We start from the raw sequence: 22,674 nt of genomic DNA on the forward strand, positions 1-22,674 counted from the left end.
TAATGTAATATAATATTTATGCTTGTATAATAAAGGAAATGTAATAATATAAATATTATTAATATTTATTATTAATAATAAATAATATCATAATCTCCTTCATAATAAAAAAGGAAAGGTAAAGAGAAGGATACCATTGGCTAGAATGAATATCCCAGTTTGACATGATAATTTCAAATACTGAACTTTTTACCATAATCATTTCAGATACCCATTTTTTACCATCATAATTTCAAATACCAAATATTTTACAATAATAATTTTAAATACCAGATTTTAAAAAATGGGACTTTCACTACTGGAAAGAAATTCCAGGCTGCTGTGTTGTGTCTTATCCATCCAAATTAAATCTGTGGGATGCTGGTTGGATCCAGGCTCAGCACTGGAGCTGCCTCTGGAATGGGATCCCTGGGAGTGTTTGCAGGGTCCCAGGAGGAGGGAAGAGATGAGAATCTTGACTCCATGTTTCAGAAGGCTGATTTATTATTTTATTATATATATTATATTAAAAGAAAATGATCTACTAAAACTATGCTAAAGAATAGAAGAAAGGATTTCATCAGAAGGCTTGAAAGGAATAGAAAGGAATGAAATGATAATAAAATCTTGTGACTGACCAGAGTCTGAGCCAGCTGGACTGTGATTGGCCATTAATTAAAAACAGCCACATAAGACCAATCAAGGATTCACCTGTTGCATTCCACAGCAGCAGATAATTATTGTTTTTGTTTTCCTCTGAGGCTTCTCGGGAGAAAAGATCCTAGTAAAAGGATTTTTCATAAAATATGTCCATGACAGGAGTCTCTGGAGGGTTGGGAAGCTGGGGAGGGTGGGTTTGGTCTCTGACTTTGCTGTGTTGTGGTTTATATTATATTATTATATTATTTATATTATCTGGCTTTAATTCAAACTGGTTTTGCCCCCAGGTCTTGTGTGCTGTGGCAATGACTGTGCTGGGATGTGGAGTGGCCCCACTGCAGCATCCTTGCCCCAGAGAGAGGAGCTCCTGCAGGATCCTCATGGAAGGAAGGATCTCCCTGCCCTCCCTGCCCCTGCCCTCATCCCTCCCCAGGGCCAGTGAGCAGAAATGAGCTGGAATCTCTGGCACTGGGAGCTGCTCATGCCACCAGGTGAGTGAGTCAGGACAGAGCTGAGGATTCAATCTGAGAGGCACAAAAACCCAGCTCAGGAGCAGAGGCACCACCATGGGCTGCACTCCCCCCATACACTTCACACTGTGCATTTCTCAGCTGGCTTTAATCAGCACAAATATCCAGCTATCCAGACTGAATCTGACATCCAAAAATTCCAATTCTTTTGGAATATTCTGGTATTTTCAGTGTTGCTGCTGTCGATCCTTCCCAGTTCAGGCAATGGCTTTCCCACGTAGATATGATCAAAGCCCAGCCTTTAAAACTTCAGTTTTTGTTCAAATTGGCTTTTTTTAGCTTCCATTTTTGGGCTGCAGGCTCGAAGAAGAAGGAAAGGGGTGAGATGAGAGCACAGGCTCCAGCAAAGAGGAAGGAGCAGGCGTAGGTCTGGGTGTAGTCATAGAGCCACCCTGCAGGAGAGAAGGTTGTTATTAAAACTGGAGGATTTTTCTCAGGGAAAAAAAATAATTCAGGGAGGTGGGTGGGAGGCAAAGGATGTGTGTTCTCATCTAAGAATTGCTCAGATATTTCCCTTAAATTATTTTAACTCTTCCTGGGCAGCATTTCCTGTAAGGAAATGACATGCAGGTCATTTTTCCCAGAGCCAACTTTGATCCTTTTAGTGGACATGGTGTTTAATTTAATGTGAATTTAATCCCTGATTTTTATTTTTTTTTCCTGTTTAAGTAAGTGGGCCAAATGTGGCTGATGGAAGATTCTCTTGGATTGAAGGGATGACTTGCACATGTTGGTATTTGCAACATCTGGGCTGCAAACCAGATGTTCTCCAGCCTTGTCTTCTGTGAGCAGACCCAGTTTCATGTCCTTTGTCTAACAGGAGACACCCCAGGCCAGGAGCTGGAAGTGAACTTGATAAAAGTAGCTCTGGGAGGACTTAAAAGGAAAAGCTGAATTCCACTGAGCCTCAGGAATGTCTGGAGGGTTCAGGTCACCTTTTAAAGTGACCTCCAAGTGTTGGGTTTGGCAAATCATCTGGGCTCTGGGCAGAACTTTGAAAGGTGGAGAGTTCCTCTCTTTGAGTCTAAAACCTGCAAAGTTTTAGATTCTGCTAAATTAGATTCTTCTGGGAGATGCTGCTGCTGCACATAAAACCCCTAATCCAGTCCCAAATGTGGGGTGGGGTGGGGTGGCTGTGGGGCAGCAGCTGAGCCAGATCTGCTGCTGGTGTGAAATGCAATTCCTCTGGAGACATCCATGGAATCCAGACATCCATGGGCTTCCCTGAGTTCACAAACAGCAGATCTGGCCCAGAATTTGACTTCTTAACCCAGGAAGGACAGGATACAGTCCCTGAGGTCCAGAAACAGCAGATCTGGCCCAAACCTGGCTTCTTAACCCCAGGAAGGGACAGGATGCAGTCCTGAGTTCCACAAACAGCAGATCTGGCCCAGAACTGGGCTTCTCAAACCCAGGAAGGGACAGGATACAGACCCTGAGTTCCACAAACAGCAAATCTGGCCCAGAATTTGGCTTTTTAACCCCAGGAAGGGACAGGATGCAGTCCTGAGTTCCACAAACAGCAGATCTGGCCCAGAATTTGGCTTCTCAAACCCAGGAAGGGACAGGATGCAGTCCCTGAGGTCCTGGGCTCAGGGAGGGTGCCAGTGAGGTTTGGGATCTGTGCTGGAGCAGAGGCACTGACATTCCCTGCCGTGGATTTCCACAGAAGGTTTATAAAGCTCAGCACAGCTGCTTTTGCCCAGTTTCAGTTTGTCCTGGCTCACTGCTGTCTCAGGGGGAGTCCCTGTGTGTGTTTGCTCCTCAGGGATGGCCTGGGAGCCACGTGCTGGAGGAGCTGCAGCTGGAGAAGAGGATCCATCCCCTGGTGGGATCTGTCCTGTGGTGGTATGCAGCCCCTGCTGGGATCCATCCCCTGCTGAGATCCATCTCATGTTGGGATCTCTGTCATCCATCTCTGCCCTTTGGCAGTGGTGGGATCCATGCCCTGCTGGGATCCATCCCCTGGTGGGATCCATCCCATGGTGGGTTCCATCTCCTGCTGGGATCCACCTCATGGTGGGATCCATCCCTGCTGGGATCAATCCTGTGCTGGGATCCATCTCCTGGTAGGATCCATCCTCTCCTTGGATCCATCCTGTAATGGGATCCATCCCCTGGTGGGATCCATCCCCTGGTGGGACCCATCCCCTGGTGGGATCCACCCTTTGATGGGACCCATCCCATGGTGGTACCCATCCCCTGGTGGGATCTATCCCATGGTGGGATCCATCCCTTGTTGGGATCTGTCTTGTGGTGGGATCCATCTCATGGTGGGGTCCATCGCCTGGAGAGATCCATCTCATGATGGGATCTCTTCCATCCATCCCTGCCCTTTGGCAGTGGTGAGATCCATTCCCTGCTGGGATCCATCCCCTGCTGAGATCCATCCCATGTTGGGATCCATCAATCCATCCCATGGTGGGATCTCTCCTGTGGTGGGATCCATGCCTTGCTGGGATCCATGCCCTGCTGGGATCCACCTCTTCATGGAATCCATGCCCTGCTGGGATCCATCCCCTCATGAGATCCATCCCATGTTGGGATCCATCCTGTGGTGGGATCCATCTCCTCCTTGGATCCACCCTTTGGTGGAATCCATCCCCTGTTTCCCATCCCCTGTTTCCCATCCCCTCCTGGGATCCATGCCCTGCTGCTGCACTGGGGGCCTCTCCCATGGCCCTGGGGTTCATTCCCAGGAGTTTCTGTTCCTGCTGCCTGGAAGTCTCTGGGATTTGGAAAGAAATGCTGACGTAGTTATTTGTGAGAGGAACAGAGTGCTCCAGTAGAGCTCTGATTCATTGCAATTCTTAAAATATCCTTCAGGATATTTCTTTTTTTTTTATTTTTTTTTTTTTTATTTTTTTTATTATTTTCCTGGGGTTTTTTGGTGCTGGATGAGATTTAGGTGCAGTGGGATTTACCAGCATTGCCTCACTGGCAGCACAGCCACCAACTCCATCACACCCCAACCTTCTGAAGCAACTCCAGTCTCTGTGCCCCAAATTCATTTCCAAAACAAAACAATAATCAGTCCTGCTGCAGAAAGCTGAATTAAGAGCTTGTGGTGTTCAAACCCCAGCAAAGCAGCAGTTTTGTGAGGAATGCTGGTAAATCCCAGCAATGTAATCCAAACTAAACATTCCCAGCACTGCTGCTGCTACCAGCTGGCTCAGGCTGTTTAAATAGCACTGCTGATCTTTAATCAGAATTTTTATTTATTCTTGATGCCCTGAGGAGTAAAATTCAGTGGAAGGAGAAGGTAAAATTTAGCAAACATCTAAATACGTGTGGCAGCAGAGCTTTTGATGACTCCATCCTCTCCCTTTTCACCACCCAAATTTCTTGGGACTGGAGTTTGTCCTCTGGTGGCTGGAATATTTTCTAGAATTTTCATTACATGCTTTGGTTCAGCTCTTTTGCATTTTGAGTCAGTGATTTGTACTGCTTGTGGAAATAAACTGTGCCCTTCTCTCCTCAGCTTGCTCCAGGCTGCCAAAATTATGTTTATTCTGCTTTGGGCTGGGTTATTTCAGCATCCAGAGGTGCCAGTGCATGGGGAGCTCTGAGGGAGACTCCAGACTTTCCCTTTGGGTCCTGCCCTGGATTTCAGGGCTTTCAGCTGAACAGATTTGCAGGTAAGTCACCTTTTCCTTGTGTTGGGCTTTGGTCTAATATGTAAATCAGGCAGTTTTAACCTTTGCAGTTCTCATTGTCCATCATCATTATTTCCACTGTATAAAAGCATTTGAGTTTGATGAAATTGTAATTCTGAACTCAAATTTTTTGGGAGGTGAGAGCACCAAATCCCAGGGTCTCACAGAATATTTAAATCCTGCATTCTGCAAGGAGCAGATGGTTTTGGACACTTCATCAGGAGTTTTTGGTCTCACTCAGTTTTCACACTTAAAACTGCATTGCAAGAGAAAATTGCAGAATTTATCCTGGATCCTGAGCTCTGGATTGTTTCAGGTAAGTCACCTTTTCCTTGCATTAGGCTTTGGTCTAATATGTAAATTAGGCAGTTTTAACCTTTGCAGTTCTCATTATCCATCATCATTATTTCTACTGTGCAAAAACACTTGAGTTTGATGAAATTGTCATTCTAAACTCAAGGTTTTTAGGAGGTGAGAGCACCAAATCCAGAGTATTTAAATCCTGCTTTCTGCAAGGAGCAGATGGTTTTGGACACTTCATCAGGAGTTTTTGGTCTCACTCAGTTTTCACACTTAAAACTGCATTGCAAGAGAAAATTGTAGAATTTATCTTGGATCCTTGAGCTCTGGATTGTTTCCATCTTGCTCTGCCTGTAATGAGATGGATCAGGAATTGTTTTGCTCCTTGGCTTTATTTGGCCTTTATTTATCCCACCTGCCTTAAGCCTGATTTCTGTGCAAAGCTTTTTGCAGGAAACCTGCTTTACAAACCCACTGCAGAGAGCAAGAAGCTTCCCATTAGTGCAGAAATATTGCAGCTGGATGGAAATTTAACTTTTTTAACTGCAGTGTGAGTGTGGATAAGTGACAGCCAGGGTGTTTAGCCCCTGCTGTGTTGCTGTGCCAGGGGATTCAGGGGAACTGAGGGATTGTTTTGTGCTCAGTGCACACCTTGTGCAGCAGCAGGGATCTGCAATCCAGGCTGTGCATCACCCTGACACTGGGAAGCTCCTGGTCAATGAAATGTTTTGGCTCCTTGAAATTGCATCCAGAGGCAGGGCAGAACCAGCCCAGGGATGTTGATTGGGAATATTATTTTTTTTTCCTGTGCTTGGAGCTGGAATTTACAGAACCCTTGGCAGCTTTGAGCTGGGTGCCTCTGCAGGCTGGGAGCAGCTGATTTGGAGGGCAAGGAATGAAAAATGATGGTTTGGGTTGGAAAGAACCCTAAAGTTCTTCTCATTCCACCCCCTGCCATGGGCAGGGACACCTTCAGTGTCCCAGGCTGCTCCAAACCCATCCAACCTGGCCTTGGACCCTTCCAGGGATCCAGGGGCAGCCACAGGGGACTGAGGGATTGTTTTGTGCTCAGTGAGAAGCAAGGTTCTGTACAGCAGCAGGGATCTGCAATCCAGGCTGTGCATCACCCTGACGCTGGCAAGCTCCTTGTCAATGAAATGTTTTGGTTCCTTGAAATTAATTTATATATTATATATTATTTTTTTCCTGTGCTTGGAGCTGGAATTTACAGAACCCTTGGCAGCTTTGAGCTGGGTGCCTCTGCAGGCTGGGGGTGGCTGATTTGGAGGGCAAGGAATGAAAAATGATGGTTTGGGTTGGAAAGAACCCTAAAGTTCTTCTCATTCCACCCCCTGCCATGGCAGGGACACCTTCCATTGTCCCAGGCTGCTCCAAACACACCCAGCCTGGCCTTGGACACTTCCAGGGATCCAGGGGCACCCACAGGGAACTGAGGGATTGTTTTGTGCTCAGTGCACACCTTGTACAGCAGCAGGGATCTGCAATCCAGGCTGTGCATCACCCTGACACCGGGGAGCTCCTGGTCAATGAAATGTTTTGGCTCCTTGAAATTGCATCCAGAGGCAGGGCAGAACCAGCCCAGGGATGTTGATTGGGAATATTAATTTTTATAGAAAGAATAGAATTTTTATAGAAAGAAAGTTGCTGAAACTTTGCATGGAGCTGGAATTTACAGAACTCTTGGCAGCTTCCAGCCAGGCACCTCTGTGGGCTGGGGGCAGCTCATTTGGAGGGCAGGGAACAAAAAATGATGGTTAGGGTTGGAAAGAACCCTAAAGTTCTTCCCATTCCACCCCTGCCATGGGCAGGGACACCTTCACTGTCCCAGGCTGCTCCAAGCCCCATCCAGCCTGGCCTTGGGCACTTCCAGGGATCCACAGCTGCTCTGGGCACCTGTGCCAGGGCCTCCTCACCCTCACAGGGAACAATTCCTTCCCAATATCCCATCCATCCCTGCCCTCTGGCAGTGGAAGCCATTCCCTGTGTCCTGTCCTGTCACTGTCATATTTTATGAAAAATCCCTTCACCAGGATGTTTCAGAAAATATGACAGTGACACTGTCCCTCCCTCCCTTGTCCCAAATCCCTCTCCAGCTTTCCTGGATCCCCTTTAGGCTCTGAGCTCTCCCTGGAGCCTTCTCCTCTCCAGGTGAGCGCTCCAGCTCTCCCAGCCTGGCTCCAACCCTTGGAGATCTCCATGGGCTCCTCTTATCTCCAGCAGCTCCAGGTTCTCCTGATGTTCCCCAGGGTTGGAGCAGCTCTGGGGTCTCACCTGAGCATGGCAGAGGGGCAGAATCCCCCCTCAAATGCTGCCCAGGGCTGCAGGGAAGGGAAAGCTTTGTCCTGGCCAAGCTGTTTGGATGAGAACAATTCCCCTGCTCCTCAGAGATGCTGGACACTCATTTCTAAGCACTTGAAATCTCCCAAATCCTCCCAGCTGCCTTGGTTTCCTGGCAGAGGGAGAAGAGCAAAGGCTTTTCATGCTCCTTATCTCAGGCCCCAGAGCTGTGGTGGCTGAGCTGTGTAATCTCTGTCAAAACAAGAGATTACTGAGCCTTCTCCTGGTGTGTCAGTGCCTCTGCCTGGTGGGAACCTTGCTCAGTCTGTCCTTGCTTCCCCTCCAGCCCCTCCAGTCCAAGTTCAGTGTTATTTTAGCACCACTGGGAGTAAAATCCATGGAAATGTGTTTGTTACCCTGCTGTGCTCAGGGCTGAGCTCTGCACATAGGGCTTCACTGCATTTTCCAGATATTGCAGGCAGCATTTTCCAAATACTCCAGGTAGCATTTTCCAAATACTCCAGGCAGCATTTTCCAAGCTGCTGGTTGGATTTTGCAAATTCCCAACCAAAATGTTGCCTGTCTATAAACATACATTTTTGAAATAGGATTTTTGGTTTTTTTTTTTCTCTCTCTGTTCCAGGCAGCATTTTCCAAGCTGCTGGTTGGATTTTGCAAATTCCCAAGTAAAATGTTGCCTGTCTATAAAAATATATTTCTGGAATAGGATTTTTTGTTTTCTCTCTCTCTGTTTGAACAGAAAACCCATCCTGGGATGGATCCCTGTAGGAGAGTGAAGCAGCAGCATGATTTATCCATTTCTGGGGTGGGTGAGGGTTTTATTAAACATCACTCACCTGCTAGAGGGGGTCCTCCCATGGCTGCTATCCCTGCAAAGAAAGCAGCAAAGCCCAGGTTGCTGTGGAGCTTCTCCACACCCACCAGATCCACCTGTTTGGAAACCAAAATGGATAATTAGTGACTGGCTTCATAGGAATGCATTGCACAAGAGATTAATTGATTTTTATTTTTTTTTTTAAAGCACAAGAGATGATTTAATTCTTTTTTCCTGAGGAATTTCCTCTCCAGCTGCAGCTTTGGAAGGACTTTGCCCCTGTAGGGCTGATCCAGCCTGGAACCAGTTTGCCTCCCTAAGGCAGCTGTGGGAATGGCTGGGATGGGAGAGGCTTCTCTGCCTTCAGAGGAAGGAGTTTGAAACTCTGGATGCCTTGCAGAGAGAAATTCCAAATTATAATGGTGCCTCTCTGCCTGGATCAGGGAATCCTGGGTATCCAGAGATATCCTGGGAGAATGGTTTGGGTTGGAAGGGACCTCCAAAGCCCATCCATTCCACCCCTGCCATGGACACCTTCCACTGTCCCAGGTTGGTCCAAACCCCATCCAGCCTGGCCTTGGGCACTGCCAGGGATCCAGGGGCAGCCACAGCTGCTCTGGGCACCCTGTGCCAGGGCCTCAGCACCCTCACAGGGAAGGATTTTTTCCAAAAATCTAATCTATACCCGCTATATTTCATTATTTGAAAGAGTTATTTCATATCTCTTTTATTATTTGATGTTTCAGAGAATTTTCTTTGGCTGGGCCCACACGGGAGGGAGCAGGAGCAGTGGCCAGGCCCCAGATTCTGCTCCCCCTCACTCAGGTGTGAATCCTTCAGCTGCCCCTTCAGTGTGAGGGTGCTCAGTGCTGGTGCTGAGCCCAGGGACACCCGGGGAGCCCAGAGCCAGCCCTGGGCTCAGGGGACACCACAGCCCTGGGCACAGCAGCTCCCCTGCCAGGGGAGCCCAGGAGCAGCCCTGGCCTGATGGGCTGAGCTGGGGGCAGCCAGCTCTGAGATATTGCAGATTTTTGCATTTATTACAGAATGGTTTGGCTTGGAAGGGACCTCAAAGCCCTTCTCATTCCACCCCACCATGGCAGGGACACTTCCACTGTCCCAGGCTGCTCCCAGCCCTGTCCAACCTGGCCTTGGACATTCCAGGGATCCAGGGGCAGCCACAGCTGCTCTGGGCACCTGTGCCAGGCCCTGCCCACCCTCACAGGGAACAATTCCTGCCCAATATCCCATCCATCCCTGCCCTCTGGCAGTGGGAGCCATTCCCTGTGTGCTGTCCCTCCATCCCTTGTCCCCAGTCCCTCTCCAGCTCTCCTGGAGCCCCTTTAGGCTCTGGAAGGGGTTCCAATGGGATCTGGATCCCATTTAGGCTCTGGAAGGGGCTCTAAGGGAATCTCCTGGATCCCTTCTGGGCATTGAAAGGGGTTCCAAGGGGATCTCCTGAAACCCCTCTAACTCTGGAAGGGCTCTGAGCTCTCCCTGGAGCCCCTTAAGGCTCTGGAATGGGCACCAAGGGAATCTCCTGGATCCCCTTTAGGTCCTGGCAGGGGCTCTGAGCTCTCCCTGGAGCCGTCTCCTCTCCAGGCTGGCTCCAGCCCTGGGAGCATCCCTGGGGTGTCCAGGGGAACCCTGCTGCAGGTCTGGGTGTCCCTGATGATTTTGGGGTGTTCTGGGACACCCAGGATGATTTTGGGATGGTTCTGGTGTCCCAGGTGGTTCTGGAATGGTTCTGGGTGTCCCAGGTAATTTTGGGATGGTTCTGGGTGTTCCAGGTGATTTTGGGATGGTTCTTGGTGTCCCAGGTGGTTTTGGGATGGTTCTTGGTGTCCCAGGTGATTCTGGGATGGTTCTGGTTGTGGTTCTGGAATGGTTCTGGGTGTCCCAGGTGATTCTGGGATGGTTCTGGGTGTTCCAGGTGATTCTGGGATGGTTCTGGTTCTGGGTGTCCTTCTCGGGTGGTTCTGGAATGGTTCTGGGTGTCCCAGGTAATTCTGGGATGGTTCTGGGTGTCCCAGGTGATTCTGGGATGGTTCTGGGTTTACCAGGTGATTCTGGAATGGTTCTGGTTCTGGGATGGTTTGGGTGTCCCAGGTGATTCTGGGATGGCTCTGGATGTCCCAGGATGGTTTTGGGATGGTTCTGGTGTCGCAGGTGATTCTGGAATGGTTCTGGGTGTCCCTCTCTGGTGATTTTGGGATGGTTCTGGGTGCCCCAGGTGATTCTGGGATGGTTCTGGTGTCCCAGGATGGTTTTGGGATGGTTCTGGGTGTCCCAGGTGATTTTGGGACAGTTCTGGTTCTCATTCTGGGTGTTCTAGGTCAATCTAGGATGGTTCTGGGTGTCTTGGGATGATTTTGGGATGGTTCTGGTTCATGGGTGTTCTAGGTGATTCTGGGATAGTTCTGGGTGTCCCTCCCAGGTGATTTTGGGATGGTTCTAGTTCTGGTTGTCCCTCCCAGGTGATTTTGGGATGGTTCTAGTTCTGGTTCTGGGTGTCCCTCCCAGGAGATTTTGGGATGGTTCTAGTTCTGGTTCTGGGTGTCCCTCCCAGGTGATTTGGGATGGTTCTGGTTCTGGTTGCCCCAGGATGGCTCTGGTTCTGGTTGTCCCAGGATGGTTTTGGGATGGTTCTGGTGTCCCAGGATGGTTTTGGGATGGTTCTGGTGTCCCAGGATGGTTTTGGGATGGTTCTGGTTGTCCCAGGATGGTTTTGGGATGGTTCTGGTTGTCCCAGGATGGTTCTGGTTCTGGTTCTGGTTGTCCCAGGATGGCTTTGGGATGGTTCTGGTTGTCCCAGGATGGTTTTGGGATGGTTCTGGTGTCCCAGGATGGTTCTGGTTCTGGTTCTGGTTGTCCCAGGATGGTTTTGGGATGGTTCTGGTTGCCCCAGGATGGTTTTGGGATGGTTCTGATTTTGGGACAGGATCAGCAGCCCCAGCCCTGTTGGGCCCATCAGCACTCACCAGCACGGGCAGCACCAGGGCCATGAAGCCCCCACAGAAGGTGGCCAGGGCCACGGTGTAGGCCAGCAGCAGGGGGAAGGAGGTGGCCAGCGGCCCCAGCAGGTTGGTGGCCCCGCTCAGGAGCAGGTAGGTGACATGGAAATGGTACTTCTTGGTCCAGTTGTGGTCGGCCACCCAGCCCGAGAGCAGCTGGCTCAGCATCTCCGTGATGCCTGAGGGAACAGGAGCGCTCAGAGACTTCGTGTCATCTTTAAATTCTGTTATTTCTAGGTATTTTTAGAAAGTATTTGTAAATTGTATAAATTGTTATTTCTAGATGTTTCTATCAATTATATTTATTTTTATAAATTATTACTTTATAAATGGTTTTATAAATTATTACTATAAATTCATTTATAAAATAATTTTATAAATTGATATTTTATAAATTATTATTTTATAAATTGTTATTTTATAAATTATTATTTTATAATTTATTATTTTATAAATTATTTTATGAATTATCAGATATTTTTACAAATTATTTTTACGAATTATTATTTTTACAAATTATTTTAAACTTCATATAGATTTATTACATACCATAAATTTAGCTGGATTTTACAGTATTTTATATGATTATATTTATTATTTGTAGAATATGTAATATATTAAGATTTGACTTTGTGCAATATTGAAATTCTGTTGTTTCTAGGTATTTTTATATGTTATTGCTTCATATAAATTCATTAGATATGTATTTTATAGTATTTTATATAATTATTTTTATTATTTATAGTATATGTAATATATTGAGACTTGACTTTGCGTAATATAGAAATTCTATTATTTCTAGATTTTTAATAAATTATTACTTCATATACATTTATTAGATATTATAATTTTAGCTCTATTTTATAGTATTTTATTTATTATTTGTAGTATATGTAATATATTGATACTTGACTTTGTGTAATATAGAAATTCTATTATTTATAGATATTTTATATATTATTATTTCATATACATTTATTAGATATAAAGTTAGCTATATTTTATGATATTTTATTTATTATTTGTAGTATATGTAATATATTGACTTTATGTAAGGTTGAAACAGTATCATTTCTAGATATTTTTAGATATTATTGCTTCATATAAATTTATTAGATATTATACATTTATCTATGTTGTATTTTATATTATTCATAATGTTCTGTATTATTCCAATTATAGTTTATTATCAGTAATATAATTAATATAATATACATGTATAATATGATATTATATTATATTTTTCTATTATATTACTATATTAACTTCTATAAGTGTATTTCATATAGGTAAATTATACTTTCACATTACTGTATTTATTATTTAGTATTTGCATATTTTTAATATTTTTCTATTTTTACTATACATTATAATATAATATTACATACTATATTTTCTAATATAGTTCTATTTTACAGTATTTTATAATATATTATTTATATTATTTTTATACATTATTTGTGTTACACTTGAATATTTATACTAACTGTAATATTTTTTTATTTATTTTATAATCATTTTAATCATCTATATATATAATCATTTATAATCATTATAATCATCTAAAATTTAATTTTTCTAAAACCCCAGGCGTTTTATAGAAACCCAGACATTTTAGAGGCTCAGCAGCCTTTTAGTTGTTGGGGTTTTGAGAGTCTGGGTTTTCAGAGTTGGAGTTTTGAGAGTTGTTTTTTACATTTCTTGTTACATTTTTAGGAAGCAAAGATCAAGAGCTCTTGAATGAGCTCATGTCCCACTGAGCCCTGTGTCCCTCCCACTCCTAATCCCAAATATCCCATTAATTCTTGGGGATCCTAACACCTCCACAACCCCACACTGCTGAATATTCCCCAACACTGCAGAAATAAAAATTTTGTATTTTTGTACAATAAAATATTTCCTGCTGACTCAGGCTGGAGCCACTTTCTTACCCCAGGATGGCTTTAGTGTTAATCCTGGTTTAAAACCAGGCATGGGTTTAGGTTTTTGAGGAATGTGCCTTAAAACCATGCATGGGTTTGGTTTTTGGGAGTGTCCCTTGTTTTAACCCCACTTTGAGGTAGATATTCCGAATCCAGATACCTGGATCTGGGCATGGGTTTGGGTTTTGGGGAGTGTGCATTAAAACCAAGCATGGGTTTGGGTTTGGGAACTGTTCTTTATAACCAGGCATGGGTTTGGGTTTTGGGGAATCTGCCTTAAAACCAGGCTTGGGTTTGATTTTTGGGGAGTGTGCCTTAAAACCATGCATGGATTTGATTTTTGGGGTTTGTGTTTTGGGAAGTGTGCCTTAAAACCATGCATGGATTTGACTTTTGAGGACTGTACCTTGTTTTCCCCCACTTTGAGGAGGATATTCCAAATCCAAATGCCTGGATCTGGGCATGGGTTTGGGTTTTGGGGAGTGTGCATTAAAACCAGGCATGGGTTTGGTTTTTGGGAGTGTCCCTTGTTTTAACCCCACTTTGAGGTAGATATTCCAAATCCAGATACCTGGATCTGGGCATGGGTTTGGGTTTTGGGGAGTGTGCCTTAAAACCAAGCATGGGTTTGGGTTTTGGGGTTTGGTTTTTAGGGAGTGTGCCTTAAACCCAAGCATGAATTTAATTTTTGGGGTTTGGGTTTTGGGGGATGTGCCTTAAAACCAGGCATGGGTTTGGGTTTTGGAGATTGTGCCTTATATTTTCCCCACTTGGAGTTTGGGATGTGCCAATCCAAATGCCTGGATCCTCATTAATGTGGGAGATTTTTTCCCCACTATTGAATTTCTCCCTTTTGGGTCCAACTGGAGGGTTTTGGATGCTTCTCTGGCCTGTGGGTTTAAGCCCAGCAGGGATTGTGGTGGGCCCAGAGCACCTTTTAAGGGAAGATTTGGGATTTTTGGGAGCAGGGAGGATGTGGGATCATGGCCCTGGGAGAAGCACCCAGGAGGATCCATCCCAGGACATATCTGGGGCCACTTTGGGGCAGAATTGGGGTGTTTTCCTGTGAGCTGGGGGTGTGGAGGTCCCTGTGCCTACCAGCCACGGCGATGAGGTAGGAGCCATCCCTGCTGCTCAAGCCCAAGGTCCTGGCTCTGGCCACCAGGTGGAAGAAGGGCACGAAATAGGCCAGGTGGCTGAAGAGGAAGGACCAGGTGAAGATGTAGAAAACGGGATCCTTCAGCGGGGAGAAGTCCAGCAGAGGCTGAGGAGGTTCCTTTGTGGTGGCTGCAGGGGTTTGGTGGCTTCTCCTGGCCTTGGTGAGGGTTTCTGAGCAGGAGCTCTCCAGGCTGGGTTTCTGCAGCTCTCCCAAGGCAGATGGATCTGCTGGCTCTGAGACATCTCTGCCATGAGGCACCACCAGTCTCTCCTGTGCATGGAGAAGCTGAAATTCCCTCTGGGTGCTTCCATCTGAACACCCACCAGGAGTTTCTGGATCCTTCTCTGCCCCTGGAGACCCCTGGTGTTGATTTTTGGCAGATTTCTGAGGCAGATGGGGGCTGGCAGGCCACAGCAGCATGCTGGAGGGCACCAGGTTCAGCATGATACCTCCAAAAATCAGCAGAGTACCTGAGGGGAGGAAAAAGGGGGTTTGTTCTTGGGTTGGAAGCGGGGAGCAGCAGGAAATGGCATTTTAGAACAGGGTGTGATTTTCACTGGCCATGGAGAAAGCTCTGTTTGCCTTCTCCTTCTGCAGGAATTAACAAAACAGGGATTTTATTCCTGCTTTTCTAGCTGGAAGTTCATTTTGCTGCGATGCACAGAACAAATCCACAGCTCCCTCTGGGCTCTGTTTTGCTTCTCCTCATTCCTCATGATGGACCTTCAAGATGGTCTTGAAACACTACAGTAAAATTAGGGATTTCTGGTTTTGAAATCTGAGGTCTGTGCTTTGACTCTGATTTTGATGAGGGATTTCTGGGTTTGATTTCTGAGGTCTGTGCTTTGACTCTGATTTTAATGAGGGATTTCTGGTTTTGATATCTGAGATCTGTGCTTTGACTCTGATTTTGATGAGGGATTTCTGGGTTTGATTTCTGGCATCTGTGCTTTGACTCTGATTTTAATGAGGGATTTCTGGGTTTGATTTCTGAGGTCTGTGTTTTGACTCTGATTTTAATGACTGATTAAGTGTTTAATTATTACCAAGATGTCCCCAGACTATCCTAGAAGAGGGAGAATCATTCCTTGGTGTGTTGAATTTTAAGAAGATCTTAAAATCTCTTAGAGCCTGCAGATCTCCCCAAATTCCCTGTCAGAGCTGATGAACTGGAAGGAACAGGATCCAGCTGCAGCTTTGGAAGGACTTTGCCCCTGTAGGGCTGATCCAGACTGGAACCTGTTTGCCTCCATAAGGCAGCTGTGGGAATGGCTGGGATGGGAGAGGCTTCTCTGCCTTCAGAGGAAGGAGTTTGAAACTCTGAATGCCTTCCAGAGAGCAATTCCAGATTATAATGGTGCCAAATTATAATCAGAGAATCCTGGGTATCCAGAGATATCCTGGGAGAATGGTTTGGGTTGGGAGGGACCTCAAAGCCCATCATTCCACCCTTGCCATATGCAGGGATACCTTCACTACCCCAAATTGCTCCAGCCTGGCCTTGGACCCTTCCAGGGATCCAGGGGCAGCCACAGGGGACTCAGGGATTGTTTTGTGCTCAGTGAGAAGCAAGGTTCTGTACAGCAGCAGGGATCTGCAATCCAGGCTGTGCATCACCCTGACGCTGGCAAGCTCCTTGTCAATGAAATGTTTTGGCTCCTTGAAATTAATTTATATATTATATATTAATTTTTTTCCTGTGCATGGAGCTGGAATTTACAGAACCCTTGGCAGCTTTGAGCTGGGTGCCTCTGCAGGCTGGGGGCAGCCGATTTGGAAGGCAGGGAACAAAAATAATTATGGTTTGGGTTGGAAAGGGCCCTAAAGCTGCTTCCATCCCACCCCCTGCCATGGCAGGGACATCTTCCACTGTCCCAGGCTGCTCCAAACCCATCCAGCCTGGCCTTGGGCACTGCCAGGGACCCACAGCTGCTGTGGGCAGCCTGTGCCCCCTCACCTTGCCATCCATAGGCCTCGATGAGCAGCTGGGTGAAGGGGGCCATGAGGAAGGTCAGCCCCATGCCCGAGCGGGCCAGGGCATTGCTGAGCCCCAGGCGAGCCCGGCAGCGCTTGGCTGTGACCACTGCAGCGGCCTGGTACAGACAGGCAAAGCCCAGCCCTGGGAAAGGGGGAAAATGAGAGTGAGAGACTCCAGCAGGCAAAGCCCAGCCCTGGGAAAGGAGGAAAATGAGAATTAGGGGCTTCCACCACACAGAAACTCCCAGCAGGCAAAGCCCAGCCCTGGGGAAAGGGGGAAATGAGAGTGAGAGACTGCCACCCCAGAGAAACTGCATCCCTGAGGGAAGGGGGGAAATCAGAATTGGGTTCCCACCGCAGAGAAACTCCCATCAGGCAAACCATGTCCCTGAGGGAAGGGGGAAAATGAGAGTAAGAAACTCCCACCCCAGAGCAACTCCATCCCTGAGGGAAGGGGGAAAATGGGAATAAGAGGCTCCCACCACAGAGAGACTCCATCAGGCAAAGCCCAACCCTGAGGAAAGGGGGAAAATGAGAAATAGGGGCTCCCACCACCACAGAGAAACTCCCATCAGGCAAAGCCCATCCTTAGGGAAGGGAAAATGTGAGTAAAGGCTCCCACCTCAGAGAGACTCTATCCCTGTGGGAAGGGGGGAAACAATACGAGACTCCCACCACAGGCAAAGCCTACCTCTAAGGAAAATTAAAATAAAAGTTCCCACCACAAAGAAACTCCATCAGGCAAAGCCCATCCCTGAGAGAAGGGGGAAAATGAGAGTAAGAAACTCCCACCCCAGAGAACTCCATCCCTGAGAGAAGGGGGAAAACAAGAATAAGAGGCTCCCACCACAGAGAAACTCCCACCAGGCAAAGCCCATCCCTGAGGGAAGGGGGAAAATGAGAATAAAAGTTCCCACCCCAGAGCAACTCCATCCCTGTGGAAGGGGGAAAACAAGAATATGAGACTCCCACCACAGAGAGTCTCCATCAGGCAAAGCCCATCCCTGAGAGAAGGGGAAAAATGAGAATCAGGGGCTCCCACCACAGAGAAACTCCACCCCTGGGGAAGGGGGAAAATGAGAATAAAGGTTCCCACCCCAGAGAGACTCATGGTGCCCCATGGCAGAGATGTCCCTGACCCAGCCTTGGGAAAGCTACAGAAACCCAGCCCAGAGAGCTCCTCCTCAGACACCCCCACTGAGGCCAAGGGAAGGCACAAACCCCTTCCAGGCCCAAAAGGGGCTCCTGTGTGGGGATTCCATGTGCTGCTGTCCCAAGCTGGCAGTTCCTGGGTGAAAGGAGAGGATTTCTGCTCTCACACTCAGGGGAGAGCGAGATTTGGTGGGTGGGTTTGGTGTCTGGGAGGCTCTGCCCTTTTATAAGGGATTTTAAAAGGCCAGGATCTGTGTAGGTCCAGGAAATTATCAAGGTTGGTTGGGACTGGGATATTGAAACTGATGTTTTATTCTGAGCATGAAGCTTTGGGAGTTCACAGGGTTTCTCACAGAAAGGAGCTGGGGATGATTTGGCACTGAAGTTTCATGGAATTACAGAATATCCTGAGGTGGAAGGGACACACAAAGATCACATCCAACCAGGATCTCATCCAACCATGTACACACACCCTCAAATCCCACCCTGGGCATCCTTGGGAACATTGTCCAAACCCTCCTGGAGCTCTGGCAGCCGCGGGGCTGTCATTCCCTGGGGAGCCTGGGCAGTGCCAGCACCTTCTGGGGAAGAGCCTTTCCTGAGATCCAGCCTAAATCTCCCCTGACACAGCTTTTGCATGAGTCTCTGATCCTCACCCACCCAGGAGGGCCCTGGGCTGTTTTTGGGAGCACAGGGTGTCCCTGGCAGGGCAGGCAGTGCCAGTACTACCTGGGGGAAGAACCTTTCCTGAGATCCATCCCAACCCCCTGGCACAGCTCCTTCCTTGGGTCCTGTCCCTGATCACCTCAGCTCCTCCAGCTGAACAAACCCCTGCAGAACAAAACCCCTTTTCCCCAGGTTTAAGGCTAAAGGAGCTGATTCACTGTCACCGCAGTAAAACAATGCCCATCTCACCCAGCAGGAAGCCCATGGAGAAGCAGAGGAAGGGGACACTGGTGGCCTGGGTGCTGAGCAGGCAGCCCCCAGCCACCAGCCCAGCGCCGAGGATGGAGATCGGCCGCTCTCCCAGGCGGCAGCACAGCACGGACACCAGCGGGGCTGCGAGGGAAACAGGGACACAGATCAGCATGGGGGACACGGATCAGCCATGGGGACACAGCTCAGCCATGGGGACACAGCCATGGGGACACGGATCAGCCACGGGGACATGGATCAGCCATGGGGACACAGATCAGCCATGGGGACATGGATCAGCCATGGGGACACAGCCATGGGGACACGGATCAGCCATGGGGACACAGCCATGGGGACAGGGATCAGCCATGGGGACACAGATCAGCCATGGGGACACAGATCAGCCATGGGGACACAGCTCAGCCATGGGGACACAGCCATGGGGACACGGATCAGCCACGGGGACACAGCCATGGGGACACAGCCATGGGGACACGGATCAGCACAGGGACACAGATCAGCCATGGGGACACAGATCAGCATGGGGGACATGGATCAGCCATGGGGACACAGCCATGGGGACACGGATCAGCCATGGGGACACGGATCAGCCATGGGGACACAGCTCAGCCATGGGGACACAGATCAGCATGGGGGACACAGATCAGCCATGGGGACAGGGATCAGCCATGGGGACACAGATCAGCATTGGGGACAGGGATCAGCCATGGGGACACAGCCATGGGGACACAGATCAGCCATGGGGACACGGATCAGCCATGGGGACACGGATCAGCCCTGGGAACAGCTCAGCCATGGGGACACAGATCAGCACAGGGACACGGATCAGCCATGGGGACACAGCCATGGGGACACAGATCAGCCATGGGGACACAGTGTTTAGCAGAGATAATCAAAACTCCACAACTTTAGTGAAAGTTGTAAAGCTGGGATGTGTGACCGTGTTCACAGGGGTCCCAGGATGAGGGAAGAGATGAGGATCTGACTCCGTGTTTCAGAAGGCTTGATTTATTATTTTATGATATATATTACATTAAAACTATGCTAAAAGAATAGAAGCAAGGTTTCATCTCAGAAGGCTAGCTAAGCTAAGAATAGAATAGAATGTCAAAGAATCATAACAAGGGCAGCTGTCTTGGACTCTGTCCGAGCCAGCTGACTGTGATTGGTCATTAATTACAAACATCCAACATGGACCAATCACAGATGCACCTGTTGCATTCCACAGCAGCAGATAACCATTGTTTACATTTTTCCTCCTGAGGCCTCTCAGCTTCTCAGGAGAAAAAATCCTAAAGAAAGGATTTTCCAATATCAAACCCCAATTTCCCTTTTTCCAGTTGAACCCGTTCCCCTTTGTCCTGTCAATCCAGTTCCTGATGAAGAATCCCTCCTGATCCTCATACGCAATCTTGTACAAGGGAAGGATTCCCTCACAGGAAAGGATTTCTTCCCAATTTCCAATTTTTTCCCACTATCCCATCTGAACGTCCCAGTGTTTAGAGCACATTCCTGCTCAGACCCGTGTGGGTGCCAGCTGTGTCCAGCTGGGAGCAGTTTGGAGTGGGAATGGGATGGGAATGGGGTGCACAGAGCCCCCTCAGGGCCCTGGGACAGGAGCTCACCTCCCAGGAAGCGCAGCGAGGACATGATGGAGCCGATCCAGCTGAGCTGCTCTGAGGATCCCCCCATCTCCTCTCGGAAAGCCACGAAGAAAATCCCAAAGGTCTTGAGCATCCCCATCACGAGCACATTGACCTGGCATGAGAGGGGGTGCAGGGGAGGTGCCACAGGGCATCAGGAGGGAGGAAAAGCTTTTCCTTCTGCTCATTTCGTGGGGGTGTGGGGGACACTTTGACTGGTATTGGGGAATGCCAGCAGGGTGGGCTGGGGGTGGCCATGCTGAGTTTGGCCTCAGCAGATCCTCAGAAAACCCTTTGAAAACTGATTTTCCAAAGGGAAGGAATAAAGTTGCCCTTTCCCTTTCCCTTTCCCCTTTCCTTTTCCCTTCCCATTTCCCTTTCCCTTTCCCTTTTCCCTGTCCCTTTCCCTTTCCCCTTTCCTTTTCCCTTTCCCTTTCCCTTTCCTTTTCCCTTTCCCTTTCCCTTTCCCTTTCCGTTTCCCTTTCCTTTTCCCTTTCCCTTTCCCTTTCCCCTTTCCCTTTCCCCTTTCCCTGTCCCTTTCCCTCCAATCCTAGAGCTCAGTTTTCATAGGATCCTTTTCCCTTTGAAGTTATTTTTTAGTACTGCAGCAATGGTCAGATGGATCAGTGTGGAGCTCACTGGGAGGGGATGAGGACAGCAGGGATAGACATTAACTGGGGCGGTTTCCCAGGATTTCTCTGCCACAGGGGCAAAGGACAGCCAGTTTGTGTCCTGAATTTTAACTCCTGCTGTCTCCCTGCTGGGAGGGGCTTAATGATTGCCAGTGAGTCACTCGGGGTGGATTTGAAGGGAGGAAAGCTCTCCTAGCTTGGGGGCATGGTGCTTTTTTACAGCTGGACTCAGTGATCTTAAAGAGCTTCTCCAAGCTTCACAACTCCTTGATTCATCACTGGTGGGAAGATAAAGGCTGGGGCACAGAGAATTGGTGGCTTTAAGGGGTGTTGAGGTGCCAGGTCCTCCCAGAGAGCCCCCAAGAGGGTGTGCTGCTCCCAGTCAGTGCCTGGCTCTCAGCTCACTGCCCTTGCTGAGGGGACAGGACACCCCCTTTGGGGTTTGTCACTCTTTTGGGGTTTGACATACCTTGGGGGTGATGTGTTTGACCAGGGAAAAGCCATCCTGGCAAGGGGACCCTCCTGTCCATCACTGAGACGTTGTCAGGGGGCATTCCACAGGGAATGGCATGGCTGGGGTGTGCCCTGGGATGGCTGGGGTCAGTCTGTCCTGTGCTGGGGTCAGCCTGTCCTGGAGATCCCCCTGCCCCAGCCGCGGGAGGGTTTGGATCATTCCCCACTCACCAGGAAGAAGTGGAACACCACTCCCCATGCCCACCCTGCTCCTGCTGCTCCTGAGCCTCGGCTCTTCCCAGCTGACGGAGCCTCCGGAGCCTCCAGCTCTTCATCCTCCAGCTCCTCATCCTCCAGCTCCTCATCCTCCTTCCCCTCTCCTGCTGGTGAGAGCGTCAGGACACATGAACACCTTCCACTGCTCTGTTCCCATTCCCAACCATTTCCAACCATTCCAAACCATTCCCAACCCTTCCCAACCATTCCAACCATTCCAAACAATTCCCTGGAACCCCAGGGCTGTGCTGGGGCAGACACCACGCTCTGCACTCACTCAGGTGATGCTTCCACCAGACTCTCTGACAATTCCACATTATTCCTGTCTGGAAACAGTTCAATTTTCTTTCTTATTCCCACCAAATCACTGTAACCACTTCAGTTTTAAGTGCCTTAGTGCTGCTTTAGCAGTTTGGGCTGTGCCAGAAGCCTGGGGATCCCTCACAGCTCTCTGCCAGCTCTCCCACTCCAGATTTCTCAGCTCCCATCCTCTCACCCATCCCATACCCCTGGCAGGGGCAGAATACTGCCCTAGGGAGCAGCTGGACCCTGCAGCACCTGGGGCGATGAACTAGAACTTTTCCTTACCCCCTGGCATGCTGGAAAATCCTCCCCGGGACTGTCGACAGCAAAGAGGAATCTCTTCAGAGCCTCTTCAATACCTTCAGAGCTTCCTCAATATCTTCAGAGCCTCCTCAATATCTTCAGAGCTTCCTCAATATCTTCAGAGCCTCTTCAATACCTTCAGAGCTTCCTCAATATCTTCAGAGCCTCTTCAATACATTCAGAGCTTCCTCAATATCTTCAGAGCCTCTTCAATACCTTCAGAGCCTCTTCAATACCTTCAGAGCTTCCCCAATATCTTCAGAGCCTCTTCAATACCTTCAGAGCTTCTTCAATATCTTCAGAGATTCTTCAATGTTTTCAGAGCTTCTTCAATATCTTTAGAGCTTCTTCAGTCTCTTCAGAGCTTCCTCAATATCTTCAGAGCTTCTTCAATCTTTTCAGAGCTTTTTCATCTGCCCCAAAGTTTAAATCCCCCTTTCCTGACCTGGCAGCCCAGATTCTGCTCCTTCATTCCCGTGCGGTGAGGATGAGGATGGTGTCGGTGCTGAGCGGGACATGGAGCCGGGCAAGGGCTGGGGGGACGGACCCATCCTCCTCCTCCTCCTCTTCCTCCTCCTCCTCCTCCTCCTCTGGAGGCAGAGCTGGGCTTGCGAGGCCCCAGGGCCGGCAGTCCCTCCCCTTGTCC

General features: G+C 48.4%; 1 protein-coding gene across 4 annotated transcripts; it reads right to left on the reverse strand.

Moving 5' to 3' along the window:
* Window positions 1-465: 465 nt before the first annotated feature.
* On the reverse strand, window positions 466-22,668 carry SLC16A4 (solute carrier family 16 member 4). 4 transcript variants are annotated; one of them, XM_063178183.1, is made up of 9 exons: window positions 22,011-22,668; window positions 21,378-21,526; window positions 20,044-20,176; window positions 18,398-18,541; window positions 16,311-16,472; window positions 14,293-14,823; window positions 11,240-11,451; window positions 8,281-8,374; window positions 466-1,561 (listed from the first exon to the last, which is right to left on the reverse strand). In XM_063178183.1, exons 1-9 carry the CDS (start codon window positions 22,018-22,020, stop codon window positions 1,419-1,421), a joined length of 1,578 nt encoding a protein of 525 aa, XP_063034253.1. In that variant the 5' UTR covers window positions 22,021-22,668; the 3' UTR covers window positions 466-1,418. The 4 variants fall into 4 exon arrangements, with proteins under 4 accessions (XP_063034253.1, XP_063034252.1, XP_063034254.1 ...); XM_063178182.1 differs by having other exon boundaries at window positions 21,378-21,529; window positions 22,011-22,667; XM_063178184.1 differs by lacking the exon at window positions 21,378-21,526.
* Between the last annotated feature and the right edge of the window lie 6 nt (window positions 22,669-22,674).

Source organism: Melospiza melodia, chromosome 28, assembly GCF_035770615.1.
Source record: "Melospiza melodia melodia isolate bMelMel2 chromosome 28, bMelMel2.pri, whole genome shotgun sequence".
NCBI lineage: Eukaryota > Metazoa > Chordata > Aves > Passeriformes > Passerellidae > Melospiza > Melospiza melodia.